This window comes from Ailuropoda melanoleuca, chromosome 2 (genome assembly GCF_002007445.2).
Source record: "Ailuropoda melanoleuca isolate Jingjing chromosome 2, ASM200744v2, whole genome shotgun sequence".
NCBI classification, from domain to species: Eukaryota; Metazoa; Chordata; class Mammalia; order Carnivora; family Ursidae; genus Ailuropoda; species Ailuropoda melanoleuca.
The window spans coordinates 83547086-83566513 of NC_048219.1; the positions used below are offsets into that span (position 1 = coordinate 83547086).

The 19428-nt window shown below is 38.0% G+C and overlaps 1 protein-coding gene across 1 annotated transcript in view; it reads left to right on the forward strand.

Moving 5' to 3' along the window:
- The window catches only part of MAN1A2 (mannosidase alpha class 1A member 2), a 189996-nt gene extending 171311 nt beyond the window's left edge, over window positions 1–18685 (forward strand). Inside the window, exon 13 of the mRNA XM_002924539.4 lies at window positions 15425–18685. Coding sequence (XP_002924585.1) covers window positions 15425–15557 — 133 coding nt within the window. The 3' untranslated portion in view covers window positions 15558–18685. The remainder of the gene's footprint in view (window positions 1–15424) is intronic.
- The last annotated feature ends 743 nt before the right edge of the window (window positions 18686–19428 follow it).

Genomic DNA, 19428 nt, shown 5'->3' on the forward strand with positions numbered 1-19428 from the left:
AGTTTTCTGGGTGTAACCAAACATAAAAGTATATATTTATAATTTATATCCTTTTAATTGCCTTTTTTCCCCTACAGAGGCATGGTATACCTACTGTTGTGAGACTTGCTATTTTCATCTTACTCTTTATCTAGAAAAGGTTTCCATATGGACACATAAATCCAATGAGGAATATCATCATTTGTTTAATCAGTACTTTATTGTTAGATATAGAAGTTGGTTCTAGTTTTTTGCTGTTATAAACAACGTTTCAGTGAACACCCTTTTATATATAACTCTGCTCCTTGTGTGAATGTAAATATTGGCTAGATTCCTAGCAGAAAGATGGCTGGCTCAAGGGGCATGTGCATTTGAGTTATCATTTTAGAGAGCTGACTTCACAAAACTTCGCATAGATAGAAAGCCCTGGAAGTTCAGGGAGGGAAAATATTTTAGAAAATTAGCTGATCAGAAACATTAGAATCAAGAAAATATTCTGAGGAGTAACAAAACATGTAGACAGTACTTGACAGGTGAAGTAAGCTTTGAATGAGCAGGCTTTTTAAAAGTCAGTCTTAAATTATTTTGAATATTCAAATAAACTCAGACAAGAGAATAAATCACTTAAATTTTTTTCTATAGGTTAAGAACACAGATAAAAAGTCAGAAGTTCTTGGGAGATTAATGGGGATAAAAGTTTCAGCATTTGCTCACCCTTTCATTTCAACTGTCATTTCCTGGGATCCTTAATTCCACCTCTTTACGTGTGTCTGAGCTTTTTGTCCTTATCTACTAAGTAAATGGTGATCGGAATATAGAAATGATACAGTGTAGTATATGAAATAATTCATCCAACAGATCCTGAAGTGCCTCATATGTGCCTTTGCTGTTTTATGTGCTGCGGATACATCTGTGAATATAATAGAGAACAGTCTTGACGTCAAGGAACTTAGACCTACTCTGCTTAACTTATAATTGCTGTATTTTTTGAGTGCCTGCCCATAAAAATAGGCCCTGTGTGTGTATATCATCTGTACTTTCCATTATTCTCTCCCCTTGCCCTTGCTCTATTTTTTTCAGCACTGTTACCACCTGATACATGTGTTTGTTTTTTATCTGTCTCTCCCAGTAAGTAGAATGTAAGTGCATAACTGCAGGAAATTTTCCTTTTAACTACTCTCACCTCCCTAGCACCCAGCACACAGTGTATGAGGCACTCAATAAATACATGTTACGTAAGCAAAAAGTTGGCTATTTGCTTCTATATGCTGACGCTCTTAAGTAGTAGTTTGTTTTTCAGCTTTATTGAGATCTAATTGACGTACAGTGTTGTGTAAGGTGTACTGTGTGATTATTTAATACATTTATATATTGCAATGTGATTACCCCCTGCAGTGTTAGCTGACCCCTTCATCATGTCACATACTTACCATTTCTTTTTTGTTGTGAGAGTGTTTAAGAGCTCTCTTAGCAGCTTTTAAGTATATAATACAGCATTAACTGTAATCACAATGCTGTATATTAGATCTCCAGAACTTATCTTCTAACTGGAAGTTTGTACCCTTTGGCTAACATCTCCGCAGTCACCCAGCCCCACTCCTCAGCCCCTGGTAATCCCCATTCTGCTCTGTTTCTACACGAGTATGGCCTTTGAAGATTTCATATGTGGATATCATGCAGTCTTTCTCTTTTCTTTTCTGACTTATCTCACTTAGCATAATGCCCTCAGGGTCCATCCATGTTGGAAATGGTAGGATTTCCTTCTCTCTCACGGCTGAATAGTATTCCTGTGTGTGTGTTTGTACACACCATATCTTCTTTATCCATTCATCTGTTGGTGGACACTTAGGTTGCTTCCATATCTTGACTATTGTGAAGCTTAGCTAATGGTGCAGTAAACATGGGAATGCACATATCTCTTTAAGATCCCGTTCTCATTTCCTGTGGATATATACCCAGAAGTAGGATTACTGGGTCATATGGTAGTTCTATTTTTAACTTTTTGAGGATCCACCATACCGTTTTCCATAGTGGCTGCACCAGTTTGCATTCCCTCCAACAGTGCACAGTGTTACCCTGTTCTCCACATCTCTGCCACTGCTCTTTCATCTTTTTTTTAATCTCAGCCATTTTGACAGGTGTGAGTTGATACCGTTGTGGTTTTGACTTGCTTTTTCCTGATAATTAGTGATGTTGAACATCTGCGTATGCTGTATGTCTTTTTTGGAAAAATGTCTCGTTAGTTCTTCTGCCCACTTTTTAATTGAACTGTTTCATTTTTGTTATTGAGTTGTATGAGTTATTTATATATTTTCTATCTTAACCACTTATATATATGATTTGCAGATATTTCTCTGATTCTGTAGGTTGTCTTCCATTTTTTATTGTTTGTTTTGTTATGCAGAAGCCTTTTAGTTTGATGTAGTTCCATGTATTTATTTTTGCCTTTGTTGTCTTTGCTTTTTGTGTCATAACCAGAAAATCATTGCCAAGACACATGTCAAGGAGCTCTTTCTCTTCGTTTTCTTGTAGGACTTTTGCAGTTTCAGGTCTTAAGTAGCTTTTAATCATATTGTTTTGTCATTTCTAATTGTATTTTTTAATAGTTTATATTTAAGTAATCTCTACACCCATTTTGGAGCTCGAACTCATGACCCCATGATCAAGAGTCACATGCCTCTCCAACTGAGACAGCCAGGTGCCCCTCTAATGTATTTTTTAAGGCATTCCCTGATCATCCTTTATAAAATTACCGATTGCTCCCTTTTCCCCCTCTCATTTCCCCTTACTTTAACTTTTCTCCATAGCACCCAACTTCTAATATACTATATAATTTCCATAGGCATTCCCCAACTTAGAGTATAAACTTCAGGAGGGCAGTGAGTTTTGTATATTTTAGTTATTGTTGTATCTCCAGTACCAATGGTGAGAATACACATATACCTGTTTCAGAATCAAGTATTTGGTGAATAAAGAATTGAATTATTTGATTCCAAGAGAGACAGCTAAAAAAACAGCAATTTTGTAAGATCTTGCAAAAATGGGAGCAGGAAGGAGAAGAGAATAATAGACCGATTTTATTTTTTGGTTGAGGCTCCGGGCTTGAACTCAGAATTCAGTTTGTGCTAGAAGATCACTACCAGTGAATGGGTGAGGGAATTAATGAAGCAGGAAGAAAAGGCCCAAGGCAAGCTGTTGAAAAGTGGGGGACCAGGACAGTGGATCTGTTTTCAGTAGAGTCAAAGGTTCAGATGCCCACATGAAGGAGAAAAGCAGAAACAGTGCCAACTAACTAGTGTTAAAAGTTAGATAAAGGTGGTAAGCCTAGGGCAGCGGTTCTTAAACTTGAGCTTGCATCAGAATCACCTGGAAAGCTTGGTAAAACACGAGATGGCTGGGCTCCAGCACCAGAGATTCTGATTAGTAGGTCTTGAGTGGGGTCTAAGAATCTGCATGTGTAACCAGTTCTCAGGCGATGCTGATGCTGTGGTCTTTGAGGAGCCGCTGACACCTGTGAGTGAGTACACCATTTATGGCACAAGTTAGGGGTCAAGGCATTACCTCTGCTGACGAGGGATAGCCAGTACACCATGCGGTCAGGTGGGCGAAGCATTGCTGTTAGCTGCTGTGTTCATGTTGTCCAGTCTCCTCGGATGGTAGGTTGGAGGACCAAAACCAGGGTCTGCACGGTTTCTAATTCCTCTTAGGACTTACTGCAGTGTCACAGTGCAATCCAGATGGTAGGCACACATACATATGCAGAGTGAATTTCACTGGCACTGTTTAGTAGAAGCCTTCTTTCAGTTTCAAGCTTGTGTTACTTTGAAATATCCTTGCCATTTTTTTTTGCTGCAGTAGAGGGAGCTACAACCCAAATTGTATTTATGTAGCAGTAACACATAATATGGTTATTTTCCGTTTCCATCCTTTTCCTTTAGCCTTTTTTTTTTTTTAATTTTAAAAATCCACGTTAATGAAGTATTTTAAATGTGAAGTTTATTGTCTTTGGGCAAATACATAAGCCTTGGTAACTACCACTGCAATTACTGTGGAACGCTTTCATTCCTAGTCTTACGGTGATTTCCGCCACACCCCCAAATACATAGCTGCTTTTGGTCATTATAGATTGCCTGCCTAGAATCTCATATAATTGGAATCATGCAGTAAGCACTTATTTTTGTCGGCCGTTTTCTTCAGCATAATGTTTTTTTAGATAAATCAATGTTATTGCATGTATCAGTAGTTCACTTTTTTCTTTTGGTGAGTAGTATCGTGTTGTATGGATATACCATGTTTTATGTATCTGTTCTGTTTTTGATGGCATGAGTCCTATGCTTTTGAAAGGAATTGGGGAAAAAAGGAACTATGTTTACCATTTGACTACATATAAGTATCTTGTTCTTTTTTCTTTCTAGGAAGTTTTTAATTCTTCCCTTAAAAGTAATGGCATCTAATTTGCTATGATCAAATAAATAGTTACTATCAAATGATTTGCTATTATTAAATAAAATTGTAAATGTTTCTAATTGTGCTGCTTCTTAAAGTAGAGATGCCATAGATGAAACCATAGCAGCCAAAATTTGTGGCAACACTCTTCCTCTAAAACTTAAGTAAGTATTGTTGCCTAAAGTTTGTTATTCGAAGTTTGTTCTGGTTTTTTAAAAAATTCTGGTGAGACTCCCAGTTTTCCCTTTGCAAACAATTTTACTGATCAAGTTTTTCTTGATAATTTAGCCAGGTTTGCTAATTAGCTGTTCTTTCTAGAGGGATTATTTTAGTATGATAAAACTAGTAATACAAGAAGAGGGTAATAGGCCTGTGATCAAGAAATATACCAAAATGCTATTTGTAACGTCTAGGAGGTAAGCATGTACGGATTTCACTGTAAAATTCTTTCAGAGTTTCTGTGGTTTGAAGGTTTCATAGTAAAATACTAGGGCAGGGGAGGAAGGGAAAGCTAGTGAATTGTGGCCCAGGACAGATATTGTTACTGATGTTGCTATCTTGTCCTCCAGTAATTCTGGTTCTCCTTTTTATAGCCCCTGTTATCTGCCTGTTCCTATAAAATTATTCTCAGTATAAGCAAATGAAAGCACAGTTAGCCAGCTACCAGACTTCAAAGCTAATCCCCTAGTGAACAAGGTTTTGAAGGAGATTCAAAGAGAGTTCTGATATTGGTTTTTGACAGTAAAGCATCAAGAATAGTATGACTTTTAAGTTTGTAAGGAAAAGTGTCCAAGTAATGTATTTGGGAGAGAGTGAGGAATCAATGAGATTATTAGAGTTAGGATTCTTAGCCAAGGAAAAAACAGTTCAGGAGGGAAGACTGGAAAAACCAAGGCACTATTCCCTTCCATTTATCTTTCATCTTTTATCTTGTCTGTAACTGGATCCTAAAGTTAACCTCCTGCCATGAGAGGACTATTTTTCCAGCTGGATGAAGAAAAAAGCATTAAGTCTCCTGTTCTTTTTTTTTTTTTTTTAAGATTTTATTTATTTATTTGACAGAGACAGCAAGAGAGGGAACGCAAGCAACGGGAGTGTGAGAGGGAGAAGCAGGCTTCCCGCCGAGCAGGGAGCCTGATTCAGGGCTCTATCCCAGGACCCTGGGATCATGACCTGAGCCGAAGGCAGACGCTTAAAGGCTGGGCCACCCAGGCGCCCCTGAGTCTCCTGTTCTGTGCTGTTCTCTGCTCATTTACCCCTGACAGCTGATTTGCAAACTAAGTCAAATCCATAAGTATTTATTAAGTAACTGCTCTCTTTTCAGTATTGTGCTGTTTGAAAATTAAAGCATGTGAAACATAACACTGTATGAGGAGCTTGCAGTCTAGTTAAGTGCTAAGTAGAATATAAATGTTTTAGAGATTCAAAGAATGGAACTTCGGCATGGGCTGGAGTAGTCATAAAAAAAAGTTTGAGGTAATGCTACATGTTAATGGGTGAGGTAAAGCAAAAAAATCATTTCATGGAAAGGAACCCAGTGTGAGAAAACATATGCTACCGTTCTTTAAAAAGACAGTAAGAAAACCAGACTGACTAAAGAATATTCATTAGAAGTAATGGGAGATAGGCTTACTAGAATCAAAATCAGGGAAGCAACACTATGGGTGAACATTGAGAACATTATGTTCAGTGAAATGAGCCAGTCACAAAAAGACATACTGTTATGATTCCACTTGTATGAAGTAGCTGTAACCAAACTGATAGAAGCAGAAAGTAGAAGGTGGTTATCAGGCGCTGGGGGAAAGGGAAAAGGGAATTGTTACTTTAAAGTGTATAGAATTTCATTTTGTAAGATGAAAGACTTCAGGAATCTGTTTCACAATTGTGTCCACATACATAACACTCCTGAACTTAAAAATAGTTAAGATGGTAAATTTCTTTGTTTCTGTCTCTTTTAAACTATAGTTGACACACAGTGTTATATTAGTTTCAGGTGTACAACATACTGATTCAACAACTCCATATGTGTTATGCTCACCACAAGTGTAACTGCCATCTGTCACCATACTGCTATTACAATGCCATTGGCCATATTGCCTGTTCTGTACCTTTTGTCCATGTGACTTATTCATTTCATAACTGGAAGCCTGTATCTCCCACTCTCCTTCACCCATTTTGCACATCCCTCCACTCCCTCCCCTCTAGCAACCATCAGTTTGTTCTGTGTATTTATGGGTCTGATTCAGCTGTTTGTTTATTCATTTATTTTGTTTCTTAGACTCCATACATGTGTGAAATCATACAGTGTTTGTGTTTCTCTGATTTATTTCACTTAGCATAATAACATGTAGGTTCATCCATGTTGTCACAAATGGCAAGATCTCGTAAGATAGTAAATTTTATATTATGTGTTTTTTACCACAATAAAAAGTCAGAGAAGCAATGGCATGCTAAAAAGGGAATCATAAGATAAAATGCAAAGCATCTACACTTTAACTCCCACCCCCTCCTCCAACGCCTATAACTTACACCTGGGGCTGTAATTAAAGGAAAACTAGTGCCCCAAAGGAAGAAAAGTAACTTGTTATTTTAAATGATTGCAAGGATCTTAAGAAATTACATATCAAGATACTACTACACATGTAATTTTGTAATTAATATTCTCTCAGGAATAATGGAGAGAAACAACAGAATAGATACCTAATTTTAAGAAGGGAAAAGTTGGATTGAGAAAAATAAAAATATATGGATTTAATGTCCATTTTCACAAAGTTCTAGAAAGTCATATGACTTTTACATGAAGATATGAAGAGTTTGGAGAAGAATTAGTGATCAAGAAGAGCCAGAAAGGCTTTCTTGGAACAAGTTCTTGCTGGACTAGCTCTGATGTTCTTTTTGGATTGGTTTAATAAAAGAGGATTAAGTGATTCCATGAAAGTACATGGTGTGTTCAGCAAATTGTTTTACAAAGTATCTCAAAATGGAGGAACCCAACTCTTCCTCCAAGATGAAGTAACAAGGCTCAGAATTTACCCTTCCACCCAAGCAAACAGATAAAATATGTAGGAAACAATGGTTTTCAAAACACTGGAGCGGAGGCATTGAAGGAATACGGTCTCTGAGAGATGGGAAACAACCCAGCAGCCCTGGGATGCCCCAGCTTGCTGCCTTGATAGAGCTTCTGGGTCACAGCACAGGGAAGAGACCTGAGGCCGAGTGCAGCAGGCGCCCAGAGGAGATCGGAGTTGTTGAGTCCAAGGAAACTAAAGGGTGTTTATAGGAGAGTAGCAGAGAGCAGTGAGCTGCACAGAGAGAGAACCCAAGGGAATCCCCCTGGGAGTACACAGCAGAGGAAAGAAGCTATACCCAAGTGGGGGAAAGAATCCTCTATGAGGGATTAAAGGGAACCATTTATGGTGACCACACAGGGTCATGAACAGTGCCTGTTCCCAGGAGCCTGACCGGAAAATCTCATAGTTCACAGGGCACTGAGTAGAGTACTCAGGATAGTCCTTCCTCAGTGGTGGGAAAAATCGATTGCTTTGGATCTGCATAATAGATCACAAAGCAAGACCTGAAGGGACCAAACTGTTTCCAAGTAACTTAACTCTATACCTGAACAAAACTCAAGATTTACAGGAATGCAAAATTATCTAGCAACCAAAACGTAAAACTGATGTCTGGCTTCCAGCCAAAGACACCGTGTATGCAGACAGGCAGGAAGGCATGACCAATAATGAAAATAATCAGTTGAAACTGACTCAGAACTCCTATTACTGTTAGAATTAGCAGGTGACATTAAAACAGCTATTATGATTATATTCCAAATATTCAAAAAGTTAAATAGAGACATGGGAGATAAGAAAACCCAAATCAAACTTCTAGAAATGGAAACTGCAGTGCCTGAATTGAAAAATACGCCATAGAGTATTAACAGCAGATTAGACCTTGTGAAAGAAAAGATTTGTGAACTTGAAGACATTGCAGTTGAAATCGAAATGAAAACAAGAGCAAAAAAAGAATCTATAAAAATGCAGAGTATTGGTGAGCTGTGTAACAATTGTAGGTTGCTTAAAATATGTGAAATTGGAGTCTGTGAAGGGGAGAGAACAGAGGAATGGATAAAAAAAAAATATATATATATATATATATATATATATGGGCCAAACTCTTTGCAAACTTACATTCACAGATCGAAGAAGCTGAACAAATTCTAAAGACAAGAAACGTGAAGAATACTTCACCAAGGGCACGTCATAATCCCATTGCTCGAAACCAGTGGTAATAAAAAAAAAATCTTAAAAGCAACCAGAGGAAAAAGACAAGTTAGGTAGAAAGGAGCAAATATAAGAATGACAGCAGGGTTCCCATTAGAAAGAAGACTAATATCCCTCATGAACAGATATATATAAAGCAGCTAAACAAGATTTTAGCAAATTAAATCAAACAGCGTATTCAATAGATAATACATCATGACCAAGTGGATTTACCCCAGGCACAGAGGTTTAACATTTGAAAATCAATTAACTGAAAAAGAAAAATCATGTGATCACTTCAGTAGACACAGAAAAATTATTTGACAAAATTGAACATCCCTTCCTGATAAGACCTTAGCAAACCAGTAATGGAAAGCAACTCTCTCAACCTGATAAAGAGCATAAATGAAAAATCTGCACCTAACCTCATACTGAAAACCCGAATGTGTTCCTCCTAAGATCAGGAATAAGACAAGGATGTCTGTCTGTCCTCTTCACTTCTATTTAGCCCTGAACTGGAGGTTCTAGCTAGTATAGTCAGTCAAGAAAAAAAAATAAAAGGGGAGCCTGGGTGGCACAGCGGTTAAGCGTCTGCCTTCGGCTCAGGGCGTGATCCCGGCGTTATGGGATCGAGCCCCACATCAGGCTCCTCCGCTATGAGCCTGCTTCTTCCTCTCCCACTCCCCCTGCTTGTGTTCCCTCTCTCGCTGGCTGTCTCTATCTCTGTCCAATAAATAAATAAAAATCATTAAAAAAAATTAAAAAAAGAAAAAGAAATAAAAGACATCCAGACTAGAAAGGAAGAAGTAAAATTATCTTTTTTTTTTTTTGTAGAAGACATGATCATCGAAGTGGAAAATCTTATGGAGTTACTAGAAAGTTACTAGAATTACTGAGCATTTAGCACAGTTGCAGATGCAAGATTAGTATATCAAAATTATGTATATTCTAACAACTGAAATTGAAATTTAAAAACACAGCGTAATGTTATGAGATACTTAGGGATAAATCTTGACAAAACGCATAAAAGACCCGTACACTGGAAACTAAAAATCATTGCTGAAAGAAATTAAAGAGCTAATTAAGTGGAGAGATTCACTTTGTTGATGGTTCTGAAAACTCAGCATTGTTAATTCTCTTCAGATCTATAGATTCAATGAAATCCCAGTTGGAATCTCAAGAGGCTTTTTTATAGAAATTAGAAAGCTGTTCCTAAATTTCATTTGGAAATGTGAAGAACGTAGAATAACCAAAACAAGTTTGAAAAAGAACCAAGTTTGAAGCCTAACACTACCTGATTTCAGGGCTTACTATAAAGCTATGATAATCAAAGCACTGTGATATTGGTATGATGCTAGGCAAATATATTGATGGAACAGAGAGTCCAGAGAAGAAAAACCTGATACATATCTGAACACCTGATTTTTGACAAAGGTGCAAAGGCATTGCGATGAAAAAAGATAGGCTTTTCAACAAAAGGTGGTAGAATAATTGGATTTCTGTGTGCATAGACAAAAAATCAGTTCGAACTAAGTTTAAAACCTTGAAGTACAGCTTTTAGTAGAAAACAGAAGAAAATCTTTGTGACCTTGGGCTAGGCAAAGATTTTTTAGATATTACACCAAAAGCATGATACCTAAAAGAACGTATGGATCAGTTGGTCTAAAAATTTTAAAAATTTGCTCTTTGAAAGACATTTGAAAGAGAATTAAAATGAAGGGATGAGAAGATTTGGCACAGATTGGGATAAAATTTTGCAAAGTATATAACTCATGAGGGACTTATATCTGGGCGATATGACAGATTCTAAAAATTCAACAATAAGACAACATGCAACCCAATTTAAAACCTGGCAAAAGAATTAGACAGATACGTCATAAAAGAAGATATAAGGATGGCAAGTAAGCTCATGAAAAATGCTAGACATGATTAGTACAAATTACAACTACAATGAGATACCACTTCCTACACACGTCTCAGACTATCAAAATAGACCCATATCTGCAGAGAGGTCTCCCTTTACTTTCTGACTTTGGACTTGTGTGGGACTGTAAGGTATGGAGCATCTAATTCTGAGAAGAAAGTCAAGAAAATTGTGAAGATCCTGATGACTGGGGGAAAAGTTGGAAATCAAATCTTCTGCCAACCCAGAAAATCCTTTCCACAAATACAGCAGAGAAAGAAAACATTTTAGAAAACATTTTTATCATTGGATAAGCATGAAACCAGGCTGCAATTTGCATCACAGGCAGATTGCAAAGACAGAAAGAAATCTCACCTTCCCATATAACCAGGCATAGAATCCATTACATACGTGTTCTGAAGATAAATTGTAACTTGTCCTTATGTAAGAGTACTTCCTCCACAGCACCGTTTGCTATACATAGTTCGCTCCAAATTCACGTGGTGATTGGGGTGACCATCTGTGTTAATTAATTGTCTTCATCCAAAGAAAAACTGACACTTCTGTCTCTGACAAGGGTTAGTTAAGAGCTTTGGAGGAAAAGGCACCTATTCTAGCGTCCCACAGTGATAGGGACTTTGGGCTGCATCTTCCTTGATGATTACATTATAAAGGCAGGCCTCTAGAAGAAACCAAATTGTAAAGCTGGCAAGCAGCTTTTAAAAAGATTTACGTACATTCCAGAGGGACAATTAGTTTTCTCAAGGCAGTGATCTAAGACGAGGGAAAGAAGGATAAGGTGTTTTGGCACCAGGAAAATTTTAATATTTTATTAACCTTTACAAAACTCAGAGCTCTGATAGTGTTTTACTGCTGAATGAACCAGCCTTTGTTGCCATCTGCCTCTGGGCTCTTTGTTATAGAAGCTAACCCCCACTGTTGATGTAGTTTAGGTATCCTGTATCCTGTAGGCAAAGTCATCCTAACTTATTCAGCCCCTAAGGGCAGAGGGAAATGAATTCCTCCCAGCTCCCTTAGAATCTCAAGACAAAGCCTAAACTATTGCAGTGATCAGAAGTATGTGCTTTCTTCCGTTTATCTTTAAAAAAAAAAAAATGCATGTGTATTTTGCATTTGAATTTGTAATATACCCATATTAGGTTTAAGATTTCTTTCTTCCCCACCCTTTCCCCTTAAAAAACAACAACAAAAAACTTGAAGATTTGAGAAAAGATGTGGGGAAAAGCAGGGGGCAGGTCCTTTTGGAGAGAATAAAAATTGTATGTTTTAATGTGGTTTTTTTTTTAAGATTTATTTATTTGAGAGAGCATTGAGGGGTGCAGAGGGAGAGAATCTTCAAGCAGACTTCCTGCTGAGTGGGAAGCCTGGGAGCTGCCGGATCCCACAACCGATGAGATCATGACCCGAGCCAAAACCAAGAGCCAGATACTTAACCACCTGAGCCACCCAGATGTCCCAGTGTTTTATAGAGTATAATTTCCACTGAGTATGTTTCAATTTAATTTGGTTTCTAACTAGTCCTTTCCAAAGTTATTATATAAACATTAGAAGTATAAATGAAATGGAAGTTTTAAGTAAATTATTTTTCAAACAATCTAAGGTTTTTTTTTTTTATGAGTTACATATACATGTAAATGTAAGGCTTTTTAGAGCTGTAACATCTTTCCATGATATGCTGAACATTGCCATTGGTAGTTGTGAAGAAGAATAAATGAGTCATCAAGGCTTGTTTGATAAGTCAACATAAAGGACTAAGTAAGTACATATTAACTTGGCAGTTCGTTCTTTTAGCCTTTCCATTTCTTTGTTGACACTTAAATTTTTCTCCTCAGATTGGTTGACTTTTCTTTCTGTAAAGCTTTCCTGTTCAGTTACTACCAGCGCTTGTGTTGAGATGACTTCCGGCCTCACCACCCCCTAGTACCTTGTCTTTAGATGAGAGAAAGCTAAAAGAGACGTATAAGAACAACATTGAAAAATAGCTCTAAAAACTAAGCTACACATCCGTTCAAACTGAAGTACTTAATAGCACCTTTTCATATACTTATAGGCTTTTGTCGGCCTTGTCATCTACCATAGTTTTAAGAAAATTCATATTAGAGGAAAAATTAGTAGTGTGGTAGCTAATTTAGATTGTAGACTTTTCTCAGCTTTCACAGCAAAGATCACACTTCTCCAGTTCTGTTTTTTTTTTTAAGATTTTATTTATTTATTTGACAGAGAGAGACAGCCAGTGAGAGAGGGAACACAAGCAGGGGGAGCTGGAGAGGAAGAAGCAGGCTCCCAGCAGAGGAGCCCGATGCGGGGCTCCATCCCAGAACACTGGGATCACAGCCAAAGGCAGACGTTTAACGACTGTGCCACCCAGGCGCCCCCACCAGTTCTATTTTTTAAATGCAGGTTAAAAATCTTAAATCAGGGCACCTGGGTGGTTCAGTCGGTTAAGGTCTGCCTTCAGCTCCCGTCATGAGCCTAGGGTCATGGGATCGAGTCCTGCGTCAGGTTCCCTGCTCAGCAGGGAGTCTGCTTCTCCCTCTACCCCTCCCTCCTGCTTGTGCTTTCTCTCTCTCTCATGCTCACTCTCTCTTTCAAATAAATAAATAAAATCTAAATAAATAAATAATAAAAATCTTAAATCAGTGATAGTATACAATGTCCTCAACATCCTCTTCTGAATGTGTAATCCAAAATTAAAAAGAATTGTTTAGCTATATTGCTTTAATTTCAAGCATTGATTTTGTTATAAATTTGTGAGAGTGTGCATGTGGTGTGTGTTTAAGTGAGTATGTGTGTTTATGAGAATGTGTGTGTGTTGATGGGAGTGTGGGGGGGGGGGTCCCCATATGTCTAACCCCTGCTCTCTAGTCTTGCTCCAGACCCGTTGGACCAAACAGCAGTCTAGAGGTGTCCAGGAGGTTGGGGTTCCGTGGAAGTTGTGTTAGTTCCTAGGGCTGCCTTAACAAATTACCACAAATTTGATGGCTAACAGAAATTTATTCTCTCCTAATTCTGGAGGCCTAAAGTCTGAAGTCTTTTCCCTCTGAAGGTGTTTCTTGGCTTGTGGCAACATAGCTTTAATCCTTATCTCTGGCTGCACATGACCTCCCTTCCCCCCCCCCACCTCTGGGTCCAAATCTCCCTCTCCTTTCTCCTGTAAATTTGTAAATTGCGAGTTACTGGATTTAGGATAGGCCCTAAATCCAGGCCGATTTCATCTCAAGATCCTTGACTGATGACATTCCCAAAGACCCAAGCAGAAACCAAGAGTCCCAGGATCAACTGACTGAGCCATCCAGCACCATTAATTAGGATCCTTTTTAAAAGTGATGGTTTAAAAATAATATTCCTAAAAAACCTAGAAATAATGTCCCTTTGTGTTATCTAAAATTTCCACATCCATTATTTTCTGGATTTTTATGTTTGTGTTTACATCAGGTCCTTCCATAGCATCCCCCATAGAAAGGAGTCATTTTGTGGGAAACTCTGGAATTTTCTCTCACTGTTCCTTCACTCACTTCTCTCAAGAAGTGATGAAATTAGAGCAAGCCTGATCCACGAGCCCACATTTAACCAAGAGACATGGGATTGCACAGAACATAGTGCTTCTGGACATGTTTATGCCCAGAACTCTGAGAACTTGTGCTTCTGATCTCCCTACAGTAAGCAGCCCCAGCAGTCTCTTGCTACCTCCAGCCAAGTCTGTTTTTTCAGTTCCAGCTTCTCTGCCCATGACGTGGTGTGAATAAATTCGAGTCAAGCAAGTCTCAAGGTCAAGGGTCAGGGAGTGAGGTTGGAAGCCCTGTTATTCTCCATTCCAGCTTTACCAGTTATAACATTGATAGGCAGCCCCCATTTACATCAGTGCTGTCTGTTTTTACTCGGTCATCTAAGAGCTGTAATGGTAATCAGAAGAGATATTAATGTGCCTATTTTTAAGATAAAGCAATTTCAGCAAAATCACTGTAAAGGAGTTCTTCACCAAATCCTAATGCTAGGGCCAGCTAGTTATTACTGAAATGAAGAGTTAGAACCCAGATTTCCTAACTCTCTGGAGTTGGATTTTTTTGCTCACCTTGAAGACCCCTTTAATAGGATTTAGATTGGACTGTACCCAACATTATAGGTAACAATTACTGTTTGTGTCACCTCTATCACTGTTGATTTCTGAGTGACCACTGTGGCTTGCAGCGCCATGGAGAGGTCGGGAATCCTTGCCTTCATATAAACAATGCTATTACCTATGGAGAGCAATCATGAAATTCTTAGACCTCCTATTAATCCCTGGTGTTTCCGAAACTTTCATTAACGGTTTGCATTACGTGCTGGAAGAACTGCAAAAACTACTCAAGTATCAGTATATAAAAGTCCTTGCCAGGTCCAGACAATATACTAGTTATTTCCTTCAGTGTCTGTTAATAAATGTGAATTAATCAATTTCTACTTGTACTGTGAGCTCTGTAAGCTGCCAAAATAGATGATTGATCTTATATTTGACTTTTAAAAGAATGTCTGTGAAAACTCATGAAGTGGTTTGTTTGATGCCTTTTTACAGCATTGTTGTCTTATGTGCTTATGTGGACTTTATTAACTGTCTTACATCAGAAGTCTAGTTGCTCATCTTACTGGATTTTCTTAGGCTCTGCACTATTCTAGAACATGTTACTGTTTTAGATCGTGTGAGTGAGTGGGTTTCATTCTGTGATGTGTTTTTCATCAAAGCTGTTCAAAGTAGGTTATTGGTTTCCTCTGCCACTGTAACTAGATCACTTGATCTTGTTGAATTCTAATCGAAGCTCATTTCTCTCCTTTTTATTTTCAGATATTTGTATCTGCTGTTCTCCAGTGATGACCTTTTACCTTTAGACCACTGGGTATTCAACACAGAGGCTCATCCCCTGCCCGTGTTACATTTAGCCAACACCACACTTTCAGGAAATCCTGCTGTTCGATGAAAGCAGCTCCAGAAAGACCATTCTCACCTGTGTTTTGTTTACATGGACCACTACAGAAATTAGTCTGGAGAGGGGGCTTTGGGAAACCTGGACCTCATAAGTCACCATGGCAGGGTGACACATGACTGTGCCCCACAGGACTTTTCAACTTGTAGATATCTCAACTTTGAAATGATTCCATTTTATACCTGACCAAAACATATTCTGGTATGTGTAAGACAAAGACCTGGTATGCTTGGATTCCTAAAGAGATGGTCACATGGGAAATTTTGCCTGCTACTACTATATTGTTTTTAGAGTCCTGGAATCTGGAGTCTAGACCGTCTAAGAATAAGCCAAGAATGTGGAGCACCTTGTGGGAGTGAGAGATGGCCTTTGGAACCAGTTATTTATGCGTTCCTTCCAAAGCGGAGCAGCTTTCAAATCAAATATTTGCTTATCGTTTCTCCCCCTTCTCTCCATTTTTAATAATGGAAGGAACTAAAACAATAAAAGAACAATGGAACTGCATCAAGAGTGATGAAGACTGGAAAAAGAAACCCAAGTACCCGTCCCTGTCTCAGTTTTCAGGTTCCCCATTGGACAACCAGACTGGCAACGGTTTCAGATCCCAGTGTATTCCATTGAAATTTCTTGGTTAAATTTTATTTTCTCTGGGGGCACGATCTCACAAAGAGTACTCTTCAAGTCTTTGTCTCCATGGAATCATTGAAACTGCTATTTATCATAGCCACTACTCACGAGCCTGGGTTTGGGATTTTGTGCATGTTGATCAGTTCTAGTGTTTGTAGCATGACCAAAAGTGGGGGAAATGCTGCAGTTTGTCGCCTTGAAACCTGTTCTAAGAGAAAGCCTTGGTTTTGTTGGGAGGAGATTTTTTTTTTTTTTCCAAACCAAATCTACCAAGTGAATTTTATCCACTTTAACCTTGTTATAAATTTAGTAAAATCTCTCAACTTACAACTTTATGTAGCTTGGCAAAATTCACTATACTATTATGCAGCTCTGAATTTACCCAAATTTCTCTTACAACCTATTAGAAAACAAAATACAGTGAAACGTTCTTAAACATTCTATCTGGAATGGGAACAGGGGATCCTTTATTTATTATCTCATCAGATGAGTGAGCTTTTCACAGATATTTTATGTAAAAAATAAAATTCAGCTTTTATTTTCTGCAAGGATATTTATAGAAATCCAAAGAACACCTTCAAAATAATTTTTAGCAAAGAAAAAAAATGGGGTATAATTAATTATATTAACTAAATTTGGGGCATATCTAAAGGAGTTTCTCTTACCATCAGTAGATTTTGCAGTAATATTTATTTTTAAAGAAAGTACTATTTCTTTATATTTGAGGGGAAGAAATTAAATTTTATCAAGAACTGTATTGTAAGATAAATATGCTTATGAATTTTCTGTCCCTTGAACTTATGTCACAGTGCAAGACACTTTTTCTTCTTTACATTTAATACAAACAGCTTCCATTGATAATAGAAGTTGGGAGCATATAATTAGTCTAATATTTACGCTGACTGAAGATTTCATGAAACAGTGTTTGGGGAAGAAGCCCACCTTGGCATTCTGAAGGCATATTTTCTTGTTTTGATAGCTTTTCTGTTTAACCTTTTAGCATGTAGTAGATTTAAATTGGAGAAAAGATTTAATAAATTAATAGAATTAAGTGTTTTCTAAGGGCAATCACCTTATGCCACCAAGAGTCAGACAGTCCTCACAATTAGTAAATGATCCGTAAGAGATAACTACCCCCAGTGTTTTCAGTATGCCTAGAAAGTAAGGATGTGGAGCCAGTGCATTATTTCAGTTTTTAAGAGAGTTAAATTTTAGCACACATTTTGAAATTGTAATATCTTTTACTACTTGAAAAATTAAAATTTTTAAATGAGAAGGGTAGATGACTAACTTGAGAAAGGGAGAGTATTTTGTTCTCAAAAACGTGTTAGCCTTCCTCCTAAAAATAGCACAAGCCAACTTATGAGTCACTAAAGAGTGAACAGCTTGAGGTAGCAAAGGGCCGCTGGGCAGCCGGCAGTGAGCCCGCTTGCACTTTGTTCAGAAGAGTGCAGAGTGAAGGGGCCTTCTTGGTCTCCCAGGAGTCTCTCAAGGAAAGAGAAGACAGAGTCCCCACCCGCAAGTGCTCGGTTTCTATTTCTGGGCTGACTGGGGCTTAAGAGGAGGCAGAGAGGTGCCGGAGCATGGCCAGTTCTCACTCAAGTTCAGAATCTGAGAGGGGCAGCTGAAGGGTCTTCACTACCCACTCCCTTCCCTGTGATGAGAGAAGACTAGCGCTTATCGCAATGCTTCCATTGTTTTTTTTTCTCTGAATACCAAAGGAAATTAAAGTCAGCTACAAATGAATTGCCAGTGTCATGTTTTTGTTTTTGTTTTTTTTTTACAGATTTTTAAAATTATTTCCTCCAGAATCAGTCCTTAACCCGCATTCTGCTTAGCTTCCCAGAGTATTTACTTTCTTCTGTCCCTTACCGTCCTTCGCATTCTGTAGACCTATTACTCAGGTTAAAATACTCATTACACGTATAAGACCTTCGCAAAGAGCCTAGAGGTGCTCCTTTCCAGGTACCTCTTCACAGAGCTGACACCTCACTTTGTGCCTTTGGCACAAATGTGCTGAGTAGAGAGATCTGTTGGTACATAAAAATAGAGACGTTGAACACCCCTCTACCTTCTACATTTCTCTTTTAGAATTACACTTTTTTTTGAAACCGGTCTGAAGTTGTTAAAGCCAAGCGAATGCGACCCTAACCAAAAAGTCACCTCTGCAGAAAAACAAGACCCCAGGGTTCTTGCTTTCTGGTGGGTTGCACGTATGTGCTGTTTCGTGTCTGACACCCACTTACACCTGTCTTTGAGCAGATGCTTATATGTAAGAGCGAAGCCTGGATATTGGAGGAATGTGTTCCTTTTGTGGAATGTTGACCCCGATTCCCTGTGACGTCAGCTGAGGCACCCCCGGTCTGCCCTTGGTGGATCTTAACCAAGCAGCTTGGAACTGTGACCATCGGCTTCTCATCTCCACTCTCCTTTGCCAAAGTCTTTGTCCAAGCTACAGAGTTGTTGATAAAAGATTGTGCTTGCCATTCTCGTTACGCAGTTTCTCCTTCAGCCTGGATTTCTGTGCATGAGTGTGCGGGTGAATGAGAGGGTGAGTGAACAAACATGGAGTCCCTAATACATGCCAAGCATCATGCTAGGCACTCTCAATGTTAGAACACTTTGTGGTTCCAGTGGCATTTTCTGTGTAAGAGTAATTCATACCATTTTAAATGTTTTCCAGTATGAATTATGTTACAAAGTCCTTAATTTTATATTTCATTTAAATTAAAGAGGAAAAGATATGGTTTATAATATATTTTAAGCAATGTGTTACTATATAATACTAACAGCTATAATTGTAGTTAATAACTAAAGTCTCTTGGAAAATGTCAAAGAAATACTTGACTTCTGATGCAACTTTGACTAAAATATTTACTTTAGAAATAAAAACATTCTTATTTTGCTATATCACTTTAATTATATAATTAAAAATTAATGTTTTATAAAAATGCTGGTTATTTTATATTCAAAAAATTTTGTCATATAAGTCCTGGGTAAAATCCACAGTTGTAAATTGTTCTTGCTCTACTGAGGGTCCTGCTCATGGTCCCATGCTGTTAAATATAAAGGAAAATATACTAAAATATTTCTAAGTTCCAAATAACAAGTTTCTAGTAATCGTATTTTGAGTTCTTATGTTTCGTTAGGTCTCCTTGCCTTCAAATTGGCTAGCTCATATCTTATCCATTCTTTACATAGATATATACATAAGACAATTATACAGGGAGATTTTTAA